At 40.0% G+C, this 14,360-nt stretch overlaps 1 protein-coding gene across 11 annotated transcripts in view; it reads left to right on the plus strand.

Moving 5' to 3' along the window:
- Positions 1-4,528, plus strand: part of chl1b (cell adhesion molecule L1-like b) — a 75,352-nt gene extending 70,824 nt beyond the window's left edge. For all 11 annotated transcript variants that reach the window (XM_064968904.1, XM_064968911.1, XM_064968902.1 and 8 more), the window contains 2 exons: positions 1,210-1,282; positions 2,350-4,528. In XM_064968904.1, coding sequence (XP_064824976.1) covers positions 1,210-1,282; positions 2,350-2,557 — 281 coding nt within the window. In that variant the 3' untranslated portion in view covers positions 2,558-4,528. The remainder of the gene's footprint in view (positions 1-1,209; positions 1,283-2,349) is intronic.
- The last annotated feature ends 9,832 nt before the right edge of the window (positions 4,529-14,360 follow it).

The following is a 14,360-nucleotide window of genomic DNA, read 5'->3' on the forward strand; positions in this document are numbered from 1 at the left end:
GAATTTGTTCTTAACTGACTTGCCAAGTTAAATAAAGGTAAAAATATATATATATAACCAGCATAAATAATTATGAGACACAGAGAGCGGTCTTCTCTGTTCTTTTCACTGGGCTTCTTCCAATGGTCATGGACCAACACTTGCGGCAGTAACACTCTGAATGCCTCTCCCTAGTGGTAGCGCTAAGTATACATGTATATCAATGCAACACCATGGAGGACTAATAATGGAGTGGATGGCTCAGAAAACAGAAATAATTGTTTTTAACTTGAATTATTGTACTCAGATAGGCATGTGGAGTTTTAGATGTGAAATTGCAAATGTGATTTTCATGTGATTGTTTTTAACATGTGAACTTGCAATTCTACATGTGAAGGTGAGATTTACACATGGAGTTTTCTTACATGTAAAACTTCAAATGTGAATTTCACTCGTTAAAGGTCCAATGCAGCCGTTTTTATCTCAATAGCAATAATTGATGGTTTGTTTTTAATACAAATAGGCAAAAAGAAACATGAGCAAATAGCAATTTCTCAAGCAAGAATTTTGCTAGGACTGTCTGGAAGTGGTCTGAGTGGAAAGGGGAAAACTGGAAACTAGCAGTTATTGGCAGAGAGGTTTGGAAATCTCTTTCTCATTGGTCTAATAACTAATTTACCACCTGGTGATGTCACCCGGCCGGCCAAAAAATCCATCCAACCATAACAGACTGATATTTCAGGCTGTCTTTTCAAACAGCTCTTACATTAAAATGGCATCGTCACCATTTTCACAATTTCAAAGTAGCATTCCAACCTGTGTACAAAACATTATGAACAGGCTTTTTCTATGGCATAGACTGGTGAAAGCTATGATCCCTTATTGATGTCACTTGTTAAATCCCCTTCAATCACTGTAGAGGAAGGGGAGGAGACCGGTTAAAGAAGGATTTTTAAGCCTTGAGGCAATTAAGACGTGTGTGTGTGTGTGTGTGCGTGTGTGTGTGTGTGTGTGTGTGTGTGTGTGTGTGTGTGTGTGTGTGTGTGTGTGTGTGTGTGTTGTGCGCGCGCCATTCAGAGGGTACATGGGCAAGACAAAATATATTGTGAAATTTAAACTCAACATGTGAAAGCAGCCATTTCACCTGTTTTTTTTTGTAAGGGAAGGTTAAAAAACTGTTATGGAATGTTATACATGGTACCCTAAATAATTATCTTTCTCTCTGAGCAGTAAAGGAGAAAGAGGACCTCCACCCAGACCTTGAATCCCAGGGTATGCATGATGACACCTTCTGTGAATACAGGTAAATCACACCTCCAACCACCATTGCGTCGAGAATTCATTGTACCCAATGTTTTCAATTGTATCACATCATATAATTAATCATCATATAATCATATACTTCTATCTGTGCATTTCTCCTGATTTAAAAGAATGCCCCACATGCATGAGCTATACACGGACCCTCACAGACATCCCTGTTCGAGACATACGATGGGCTGAGTAGCATGTATGCTTTAACATGTATGTGGTAAACAGCAACTGTTGTTGTTGACGAATTCGTGATGTCGATGTGGTATCACCCTATATGGTGCATTGTGATTAGGTAGACGTGTGGTGGTAGAGCTCAGCTCATTAGCAGTAACAGCCTCATTGTTCAGATGTTACTAATTGTTTCTGAATGGAGCTCAATGAAGGATGGCTGCCTGGCCGCAACACAACCTAGCAGGAGGCTAAAAACCAATCTGTGTAATTGAATGCAGCTCATCTCCGGGGCAATAATATCTGTGCTCAATTCATTAATCCTCCACTGGTCCGATTCAGAACACACTCAAAGAATGCAACTCGGAGACCCGCACACCACTCCAATCAGTAGTCTCACACTCAGAACCTAAATTGAATCAAAAGTAGCCTAGACATCTTTCGCCATATGGTCACAGTAAAGTTGAGAACTAGAGTGGTGTGTGTGTGTGTGGCCCTTAAAATAGGTGGCCCCCAACGTCAGACCACGGGAAAGCACATTTATTGTATGTTTGCTCCAAAATCTGAAGCACACTATAATTGTACACTGCAACAGCCCGAAATCCACATCAATACCCTGTCTTCTTTAAATCATCCCATCATTGTCACATACAGTACATGGATATACTGTACATGTAGAGTTTAAGTACTCTTGACATATTTGATAATTTTTCCTCTGTCCATCAGTCAGAGGTAGACATTGCTGCCAAAATCACCGAAGCTCTTCATTGAAGCTTTATGGGTTCAAACCTGCCTGTGTCCCTGTCCTCACCAGTAAAGCCTATTGAGTTAAGCCATGAGTGAAATTAGGTGGATTTTAAATCCCCTGTTTTTGTGCCATCGACACAGTGACAACGATGAGAAGCCACTGAAGGGCAGCCAGCACTCTCTGAGCGGACAGATCAAAGCAGAGGACAGTGGGGACAGCCTGGTGGACTATGGGGATGAGGACGCCCAGTTCAACGAGGATGGCTCCTTTATCGGCGAATACGCTGGACGCAAGGAGAAAAGGGTGTCCATGGAAGTCAAAGGAACCACCAATCAGAGCAAAGCGTAAGAGAAAGGCAAAGGGGCCATCATCCATCCTTAGGACAACACTTTCATCAGACTGGTCAGGGGGGGGGACTTAATAAAGGAAGAACATGACATCCATACCAAGCAGAATCTCATGTGAAATGTAATTTGTCATTGTCAGCTACACTGCCATCTTCATTTTATAAAGCTTGTCCTTTTATCAAACTGTAACAGAATGCATCATTTCAAAATGTATATATTATTGTATGTGTGGAGGTGTTTTATATTACCGCAAATCAGTGAAAACCTTTGAGGCTTTTGCATTTTTTTGTCAAATGCAACAACTGTTTGTAATCCACTCAAATATAGAAGGAAGAAAATAAGAACTCCAGTCCACATGGCTCCTTGTGTTATACTGCCAGGTCTTTTAGCAAACAACATGTGTATGTGAGCATATGATGTCTGTCTTGTTCAGTTGAAGCAAATATTATTGACATTTTATATTTGAAATGCATTCATTAAATATGATTTTAATATGTGTACAAAAGCTGTTTATTAACTTATTTCCTGGTTTTATACATGACAAAATTATACAAAATGGATGCCTCAGTTTTATCACATGATGAAATACACAAAAGACCCAAGGCAGGTGGGTCGTTCCACTTATTAGGTGCCTTTTGAGTAGTGTAATTTGGTAAACATATATATATTTTTTTTACCTCATTTTAATATTCTGTCATAAAGACCAAATGTTCAACTTAATAAAAAAACACTTTTTCCCATCTCAATGTTTTTTTATATAAAACTATAGTAAGTGCCTATTAAATGCCAAATAAAGTAACAGGGTTGACCGTAACAGGGTTCATCTTAAAACTTAATCTTAAATCAGCCATGAATCCCCTTGTGACTGGGGGGAAAAAAGCTTGTTGTGTGCAACAGGGAGGGGCAAGCTTCACAAAGAAAATGTAATTATAAAAAAATGGCTCGCCTGTTGATCTATGTGCTACAGGGTTAATGTGTTCTGCTCGACTCGCTCAGTTTTCCTCCACAAAAGACCAGAAAATGGCCGAAAAGAGTAGAAACGGCTCACCTGCATTTACACTGTAATTTTGACTATTAGATGTTCACTGTTTCTTTTGAAAAAAATATTTGAAAAGGAATAGTTTCACTATATTTAAACAAAGAGTTCAGTTCACATAACAGGGTTGACATTAAAATGACAGACAGTTTTTGTTGTTGTTAAGCTTAAGATGAATTACTAATCACATGAAATAAATAATCATCATCAGAAATGAGTGTCAAAGCAACGAAATAACTAGGGCTTTACAATGATGGTGAAAACTTGGAGAATGTTGGGGTTAAGTGGATTAAAGTCACAGAGGATGCACAGAGCGACATGAATTTTATGTCTATTCATATAAAAAATCTGATTTATTGAATTTCCCATGTGGTCTATATTGAAGGCTACTTCATTTACTATAACAGGCAATTCAATATTTGTGCACAACTTCTAATTAATATATCAAAGGGACACAAAAGGCACTCATTTCATGGAACGACCCAGGTGCTCTGAGAACTCCTCTCAGTTGATAACAGGAAAGTACTTATACTGTTGTTGTGGACATTTCTGATACAATTTCCACGGCGAGGCTGTGATTCAGTGGTTTTATGCGACAGCTTGCTACAACATGCAGACAATTATCAACCGAGTTACCGCTTGATCTATTCTAGTTCATCAAAATACCAATTAAAGCATGGCTTAATGTTGTCCCAATGTCCAGAGACCAACCTTGCTCATTACAACGTGCATGCCATTTTAGACACTGCCATTCAACTCCAAAAAAAACGAATCACAGTCGTAAGCCTGTTTTTAAAGTCAACCTAAACGTTAACAGGACAATCGCCTTCTATTGCATCTTTGTACAAAAAAAAAAAAAACATGTACAGCTATTGCATGTGTTTCAGAACGTTTGTGGATGTTTTTGATGTTATTAAATTGTTTCACTTTTCATAACCGTTGGCCATGGACTGACTGTCCGTCTTTAAACTGTACACGAAAAGAACACTTCCACTTCTAATATAAACAATTTGTGCTTTGGGGTTTGTGATACACTGAACCACCTGCAGAAAGCTTTGCAATGCCGTTATAACATCTACTGGTAGGGATGCAGTGCATGACTATGTTACAACTGTGGTAAGTGTTCTGTCTGTTGTAAATAATGCATAACACTATTGGGACATGAATGTGTATACTTTGTGTGGGGTTAGTTCTGTTTCTGAAATTTACTGCATATCTACAGTGATCACTCAATTACATGTTTACATCAAATTGTGCCAAATTGTCTAAGAGCGCCTCCAATTTATAGATTCTGGAATGCGTATGTTTCTTCAGCTTTGAGTTTAGAACATGTATTAACTTCATCAGGTGTTAATTAGCGAGAGAATTTCCTGATGAAGCAATATCGTATGCAGAAACAGATCACACGCCAATCATTACAGACTTCAAGTCAGAAGTCTGAGAACAGTGGGGGGGGGGGGGGACGTTTATCTGAAAATAAATCACTTCAATGTCAGGCCTGTCTCCAAGGTTGTTAATGGGTTGTTTAAAACAACTTGTGCCTCAGGAGACTAACATGGGAAATCAAAGGGGTGGGTTCAGTCAGTGGATAAAGGAGCAGGGCTATAATCACATGGATAAGCAGAGAGTAGAGTATCACACTGCTCAGGTCATGATGGTTTACCCAGTTCCATTTGACTGAACTTTACAAGTCACACTTCCTCCTGTGAGGGACCACATTTGTTCTTTAGGACTCAGCAGACAAAATAAATATATTAAAGAAAACTGCTATATACAGTGCCTTCGGAAAGTATTCAGACCCCTTGACTTCTTCCACATTGGGATAGGTTACAGCCTTATTCAAAAATAGATTAAATTGTGTTTTTCCCCCCCCCCACATCGATCTACAGACAATACCCCATAATGACAAAGCAAAAACAGGTTTAGACATTTTTGCACATTTATTAAAAATTTACTCAGTACTTGTTTGCAGCACCTTCGGCAGCGATTACAGCCTTGAGTCTTCTTGAGTATGAAGCTACAAGCTTGGCACACCTGAATTTGGGGAGTTTCTCCCATTCTTCTCTGTAGATCCTCTCAAGCTCTGTCAGATTGAATAGGGAGTGTCGCTGCACAGCTATTTTCAGCTCTCTCTGGAGATGTTCAGTCGGGTTCAAGTTTGGGCTCTGAATAGGCCACTCAAGGACATTCAGAGACTTGTTCCGAAGCCACTTCTGTGTTGTCTTGGCTGTGTACTTAGGGTGATTGTCCTGTTGGAAGGTGAACTTTCGCCCCAGTCTGAGGTCCTGAGCACTCTGGAGCAGGTGTTTATCAAGGAGCTCTCTGTACTTTTCTCTGTTCATCTTTCCCTCGATCCTGACTAGTCTCCCAGGACCTGTCGCTAAAAAAACATCCCCACAGCATGATGTTGCCACCACCATGCTTCACCATAGAGATGGTGCCAGGTTTCATCCAGACGTGACACTTTCATCAGACCACATAATCTTGTTTCTCATGGTCTGAGAGTCCTTTAGATGCCTTTTGAAAACTCCAAGGGGGCTGTCATCTGCCTTTTACTGAGGAGTGGCTTCCGTCTGGCCACTCTACCATAATGGTGCTTGGTGGAGCGCTGCAGAGATGGTTGTCCTTGTCTTCTATCTCCACAGATGAACTCTGGAGCTCTGTCAGAGTGACCATCAGGTTCTTGGTCACTTCCCTGGCCAAGGCCTTTCTCCCACGATAGCTCAGTTTGGCCGGGCGGTCAGCTCTAGGAAGAGTCTTGGTGGTTCCAAACTTCTTCCATTTAAGAATGATGGAGACCACTGTGTTCTTGGAGACCTTCAATGCTGCAGACAATTTTTGTTACGCATCCGCAGATCTGTACCTAGACACAATCATGTCTCGGAGCTCTACGGACAATTCCTTTGACCTCATGGCTTGGTCAATGCTCTGAAATGCGTTGTCAACTGTGGGACCTTATATAGACAGGTGTGTGCTTTTCCAAATCATGTCCTATCAATTGAATTTACCACAGGTGGACTCCAATCAAGTTGTAGATACATCTCAAGGATGACCAATGGAAACGGGATGTACCTGAGCTCAATTTCGAGTATCATAGCAAAGGGTCTGAATGCTTACGTAAATAAGATATTTATTTTGCAAAAAATCTAAAAACCTGTTTTCACTTTGTCATTATAGTGTATTATGTGTAGATTGTTGAGGAAAAAATATTTGTATCCATTTTAGAATATGTTTTTATATGAGGAACAGCTATATTGATCAATTATATGGTCCCTTGGATGTTCTGTGTACGTTAAACTGTTTTTAGCTGTGAATAATCTACTACATTGTTCTACCTTACCTCTAGTGTAGTATAATTGACTGTAGGAACAAGGACTGAGCCCCTGTGCTCGTGTTACTGAGGCTGCTGAGGAATGAATGCAGGAGAGGAGAGGTCAATGACTCAGAGCACAATATGAACCTATAAGAGCCCCAGTGACGCCAGAGAGAATTTTCAGACAAAGCACTCCCACAGCGTTTCATCTAAATCACTAGGAAAGTTATAAATAATGTACAACTCGGGTCAACGTCAGCATTTGCATAGACGGCCCAGAGCAGGAACAAATGGCTGGATTAAGTAGAGGAAAAATGGGCTCTCCCACACAGTATATTATTTCCTGTGTCACCAGTTCTAGTTTGTTTCAGATATCCAGGTCGCAGCCACTGGAGGAGCCAAATAGCCAACCTGGTCTCAGAGCATTTCGTATTATTCTGTACGTAAATCCATTACACTCCATTTAGTATATGTTAAGTTTTGTATGGTATCTACCCATTTGTGGATATCCATCACCCATTTCAGATTATATGTTACGAATTAAAATGTGTATGATACAGTTGAAGTCGGAAGTTTACATACACCTTAGCCAAATACATTTAAACTCAGTTTTTCACAATTCCTGACATTTAATCCGAGTAACAATTCCCTGTCTTAGGTCAGTTAGGATCACCACTTTATTTTAAGAATGTGAAATGTCAGAATAATAGTAGAGAGAATTATTATTTCAGCTTTTATTTATTTCATCACATTCCCAGTGGGTCAGAAGTATACATACACTCAATTAGTATTTGATAGCATTGCCTTCAAATTGTTTAACATTCAACAAATTGTCAAAGGTTTCGGGTAGCCTTCCACAAGCTTCCCACAATAAGTTGGGTGAATTTTGGCCCATTCTTCCTGACAGAGCTGGTGTAACTGAGTCAGCTTTTTCAGTTTTTTTTCAGCTTTTTCAGTTCTGCCCACAAATTTCTATGGGATTGAGGTAATGGCTTTGTGATGGCCACTCGTATACCTTGACTTTGTTGTCCTTAAGCCATTTTTCCACAACTGTGGAAGTGTGCTTGGGGTCATTGTCCATTTGGAAGACCCATTTGCAACCAAGCTTTAACTTCCTGACGGATGTCTTGAGACGTTGCTTCAATATATCCACATAATTTTCCAACCTCATGATGCCATCTATTTTGTGAAGTGCACCTGTCCCTCCTGCAGTAAAGCACCCCCACAGCATGATGCTGCCACCCCCATGCTGCCACCCCCGTGCCCCTCCCCCTTTTTCCTCCTAACATATAATGGTCATTATGGCCAAACAGTTCTATTTTTGTTTTATCAGACCAGAGGACATTTCTCCAAAAAGTACCATCTTTGTCCCCATGTGCAGTTGCAAACCATAGTCTGGCTTTTTTATGCCGTTTTTGGAGCAGGGGCTCCTGAGACACTGAGCTGCCTTTCAGGTTAAGTTGATATAGGACTCGTTTTACTGTGGATATAGATACTTTTTTACCGCTTTCCTCCAGCATCTTCACAAGGTCCTTTGCTGTTGTTCTGGGATTGATTTGCACTTTTTGCACCAAAGTACGTTCATCTCTAGGAGACAGAACACGTCACCTTCCTGAGCGGTATGATGGCTGCGTGGTCCCATGGTGTTTATACTTGCATACAATTGTTTGTACAGATGAAAGTGGTACCTTCAGGCTTTTGGAAATTACTCCCAAGGATGAACCAGATTTGTGGAGGTTTACAATTTTTTTTCTGTGGTCTTGGCTGATTTCTTTTGATTTTCCCATGATGTCAAGCAAAGAGGCATTGCGTTTGAAGGTAGGCCTTGAAATACATCCACAGGTACACCTCCAATTGACTAAAATTATGTCAATTAGCTTATCAGAATCTTCTAAAGCCTTGACATAATTTCTGGAATTTTCCAAGCTGTTTCAAGCCACAGCCAACTTAGTGCATGTAAACTTCTGACCCACTGGAATTGTGATACAGTGAATTTTTGTGAAATAGTATGTCTGTAAACAATTGTTGAAAAAAAATTACTTGTGTCATGCACAAAGTAGATGTCCTAACCGACTTGCCAAAACTATTGTTTGTTAACAATAAATGTGTGGAGTGGTTGAAAAATTTGTTTTAATGACTCCAACCTAAGTGTTTGTAAACTTCCGACTTCAACTATATGTTACGAATTTGCAAAATGTACAATAAGTTATGAATTTGTAAAATGTATGATGTGTTACGAATTCTAGCTAGGTGGCTAATGTTAGCTCGCTGGCTAGCATTAGCTAGGCTAGTGGTTAAGGTTAAGGTTAGGGCTAGACTTAGCTAAAAGAGTTAATGTTAAGGGAATGGTTAGCTAGGGTTAGGGGACGGGTTTGCTAACATGCTAAATAGTTGAAAAGTTTCTAAGTAGCTTAAATTGCCCGTGATGAAATTAAAATGTGTAACCTTTGGTTTGCTGGACATTTGAATTATACGTCCCTCCAACCTCCCTACTTTCGTTTGTGCCTTAAGTATCCATCTGTCTTATGTAACCATACCAAACATATCATACTAATTTGAGTGTGTCTCTAGTCTATGAGACAAGGCTGGAATACAACAGGCGTAGACTTTACAGTGAAATACTTGCTTATTATAGCCCTTCCCGAGTTAAAAATAATAATACGAAAAATAAAAATAATAATACGAAAAATAAAAATAGTAACACAAGAGGAATACAATCCACAAGAATGAAGCTATATACAGGGAGTACAAATACCATATTACTGTGGAGCTATATACAGGGAGTACGAATACCATATTACTGTGGAGCTATATACAGGGAGTACGAATACCATATTACTGTGGAGCTATATACAGGGAGTACAAATACCATATTACTGTGGAGCTATATACAGGGAGTACGAATACCATATTACTGTGGAGCTATATACAGGGAGTACGAATACCATATTACTGTGGAGCTATATACAGGGAGTACGAATACCATATTACTGTGGAGCTATATACAGGGAGTACGAATACCATATTACTGTGGAGCTATATACAGGGAGTACGAATACCATATTACTGTGGAGCTATATACAGGGAGTACGAATACCATATTACTGTGGAGCTTTATACAGGGAGTATGAATACCATATTACTGTGGAGCTATATACAGGGAGTACGAATACCATATTACTGTGGCGCTATATACAGGGAGTACGAATACCATATTACTGTGGAGCTATATACAGGGAGTACCAGATCAATGTGGAGCTATATACAGGGAGTACCAGATCAATGTGGAGCTATATACAGGGAGTACCAGATCAATGTGGAGCTATATACAGGGAGTACCAGATCAATGTGGAGCTATGTACAGGGAGTACCAGATCAATGTGGAGCTATATACAGGGAGTACCAGATCAATGTGGAGCTATATACATGGAGTACCAGTACCAGATCACTGTGGAGCTATATACATGGAGTACCAGTACCAGATCATGGTGGATCTATATACAGGGAGTACCAGTACCAGATCAATGTGGAGTTATATACAGGGAGTACCAGTACCAGATCAGTGTGCAGGGGTATGAGATATTTGAAGTATATATGTACATCAAGGCAGAGCAAAGTGACTAGGCACCAGGATAGATAATAATAAGAGTAAAGAGTATCAGCAGTGTGTGTGTGTGTGTGTGTGTGTGTGTGTGTGTGTGTGTGTGTGTGTGTGTGTGTGTGTGTGTGTGTGTGTGTGTGTGTGTGTGTGTGTGTGTGTGTGTGTGTGTGTGTGTGTGTGTGGCATCGGTATGCGTGTGTCCTTAATGTTGGACGTGATTCATGTTTTTGCTGATGTACTGGCATTCTCATCATGAGGCCAATTAGTGAAATAATCAAGAACATTATGTAACTTTTTATACCTTGTTTCATTTGAATTATATCTCTTCATGCACACTGGAACAATTTGGGACAGTAGAAAGTTTGCAGTCAAGTTTGCACAGTCATGGTTTAATTTGTCTTTGGGACTTGAAAGGCAATAATTTAATTGTTAAATTAAATTACACATATTTCGTTGACTTAAATATAATGTGTTGTTTTTAATTAAAGACCGAAACATCTTTGCCTAACAGGTTGATTTCCAAAGTAAGTTTCCAATTTGTCCCTTGCTTGGATACTTTCTGTATTTTCTGCATGAAAATAAACTCCTTCTGCCCTTCTTATTGTCTTAGCAAGAGTTAGTTACAGACCATATTCATATTAAAGTAAGGAAGTCCTGCATTACAAGTGAACTGAACTCTATGTGAAGGGTGATTCATTTAGAGAGTGGCAAAAATGGTAATGCTTGTGCAGGCCTGTTACTCTTTCAAAGCTCTGATGCAGCTAGGACATCTAAGGGATTGATCTCAACACATCGTACTTACGCTGCAAATGAATTGATCCCCAGGACTCTTGGAGCTGTCAGCAACTCACGTTGTATGAGACCTTCATTCATCAACACATTTTTTCTGTGTGAGCAGCAACTTTTGGAGGAGAAAAATAGAGCAAAACTTATCTGCATAATTCCTGCTGCCAGCACTACTGGACATTTCAGGAAATAAATGATGGTCAGGAGGCGGTTAGAGCTTTCTGAATATCCCAGATGATCTGAAAAGCATTTGGCCTGGCCTCTTAAAACGCAATTTCTGTTATTCTGCTCTTCTGAGGGATATATAAAGCATAATTATTATATATGGTCCTGTGTGGCTCAATTGGTAGAGCGTGGTGCTTGCAACGTCAGGGTTGTGGGTTTGAGTCCCACCATACCAAAATGTATACGCACACTACAAGTGTGTGGCTTATCCAAATAAGTGGCTTTGGATAAACTCATCTGTTAAGTGGTTTAATTTTGCTGTAATCATACTTACGTACTGCAAAACCATAAATCAACCTTTTTGGCCTAAGACTGGATTTAATCTTTATTATGAGAAGAAAGAAACTATCTATGTAATGCAGGGGATGTCAAACTCATTCCGTGGAGGGCCTAGTGTTTGCTGGTTTTTGGTTTTGCATTTCAATTAAGACCTAGACAACTAGGTGTGGGGAGTTCCTTACTAATCAGTGAACTTAATTCATCAATCAAGTACAAGGGAGGAGTGAAATCCCGCAGTCGCTCGGCCCTCCATGGAATGAGTTTGACACGTGACGTAATGACTCAGGTCGCTGAGGAGCAAAGTGTCTGCCTTGCTGTCCAATTATCCACAGACCGGATGCACTCTCACCTACAGACTTGGCATGAGAATTTGTGACGCTTCAGCCTTGACTTTCTAGTGGCCCTACAGTCTAACAGTAATTCTGAGGTTAATGATGATTACAGAGACATCTCAAATGTCTGGTACTGGCTCTTGATGGTGTGCAATCCAAACTGTTGCAGAACGGAGTGGCTTTCTCAGTAAAACAGTTATTTGCATTTGTAACATTAGAGTGTTTCCCCGAAGCTTTGAATGATAGGACTAGGACATCTTCACAGCATTTCTGGAGAAGCCATGAAATGACCAACCCCAGATTGACATATCTGGCACAGACAGAAGCTGTACTGTGACTCTGGTAGCACTTATTTAGGAATGTTGGCTATGGATGAACACATGGTAGGGCAAAGGTAAACAGGTCCCCTTGTGAGGGGGACAGATGGGGATATTTCACACAACTAAGATGGCTCTTGGCCTGCTCTGGAAACGGCCCAATACTGCAGCAGAGGTTCCTGCAGTTCAGACTGGGGAGACTCCTTGTTTGACCTGGAATCTCCATTCATCTCCGGCCAAGTCCCCACACGTCACCCTCCACTGTATGTGGATCAGCCTGTTCTGTCTGTGTGGTGAGATGAGCAGCATAGTGTCTGTCCTCTAGGCAGTGCTACAGTATGGCATTCTGTACTAGAGAACATGTCCCCCTAGCTTGTATAATCCACGGGTTTCATGAATGATAAAAAGTATGGAATAAATGAATAAACAGGAGCATTACCATTCTACAGAGACCTGCCCTTATCACAAATGCACAAGTGGACTCGTGCTTGGAAGTGTATTTGCATATTTTACTCTCTTTGTCATTAATGCGCAATGCCATCGAAAACATTTTTCCAAACCCATTTACACTCCTTCCTTTATGTCTCTATGCAAAGACTTATATAGACTATCACCTGGAATAATGATGGACTTGCAGAAGTCAAACGTTCAGATAAACACCCAATCAGGAATAGGAATGACAAATACATCCCCCTGTACATTAACATACTATTTGTGGAAATGATATGCAGGAACTGGGTAATATAAGAAATGCCCAAAGCTTAAATCTAATAAAAGAAATGCAATGTATTATTTATTGATATGCTGGGGGTATTAAACAACTTCTCGTTATTGCCCTAATGGTGTTCTGCAAATCCCTGCCCTTGGTCTTCAGGATTAGGATTATTCATTTTGCCAGAGTGCCTTACAGATGGGGAAATTCCCACAAGTTTTTTTAAATGCAGAAATATTTTCTGTACTTTCAAGTATATCATGTCCACCTAATTTTATGAGCAATAACAATGTTAAGTGGTTGCTGTGCTGAATACTGCCAGTGCATTTCAACTGCTCAGTGTAATGCAGCACCAATGAATGTGTTTGACAAATGTGTTATCAAAAATGAATCCAAAATTGTTTCATTACATTGCAGTCAGAAGTAATAGTGATAATGTATGGTCTAATAATTCAGTTGTCCAGGATTTGTTTTCATCTGTTTGATTTACAACAGGAATGGATTGAAATAAGAAGTCAAGCTTCAATGAAACATGTAGTACAGCTTCAACATACAACAAAGTGGGCCAAATAAAGTGAAAATACTATTATTCAGATAAATAGAGCTACAGTAATTGGGCAAAACAGGTCCCTGGTTTATTGAGCCGTAAATCAATTTGGTCTGCTCTCAGAGCACCAAGTGAAACATATCCCTAAAAGGGAATACCCCAAATGCTTATGTTATTTTTTGAAGAGATTTCAATTATGTTGATCAAATTGAAAAGTATTGACTGGTCCTACAAATACTTCAAAGTATAATGATGTTAACACATGCCAATATAATGTATTGAGAAACAAACAACCTCATTTTAGATTTGTGGAAAAAGTCATATACTGTAGGTCTCAATTGTATTATCTAGTTCTTTCTCTGGAAGGGGCCTAATCTAAGATGTTTTGTATTGCTATATCTTGTGTGAGGAGAGATGCAGCACTGCCCCTGGCATTTCAGAAGACCTACAGTATATAAAGTATGTCTAACAACTTAATGACTTGAGTGGACAGCGCCTCCAGCTCGTCCTAGCGTCTGGCTTCTAGCTTCTGGCTCACAGCTGGCGAGGAGACCGCAAGAGGAGTGGTTCTCTGTGATCCAATCAGGTGAGGGGGCTATTATCTGCTGTGTGCTGGGCTGTTCAGCCAGCCACCTGCACAGGGCTCCCCACCAGGG

Source organism: Oncorhynchus masou, chromosome 6 (genome assembly GCF_036934945.1).
Source record: "Oncorhynchus masou masou isolate Uvic2021 chromosome 6, UVic_Omas_1.1, whole genome shotgun sequence".
Taxonomy (NCBI): domain Eukaryota; kingdom Metazoa; phylum Chordata; class Actinopteri; order Salmoniformes; family Salmonidae; genus Oncorhynchus; species Oncorhynchus masou.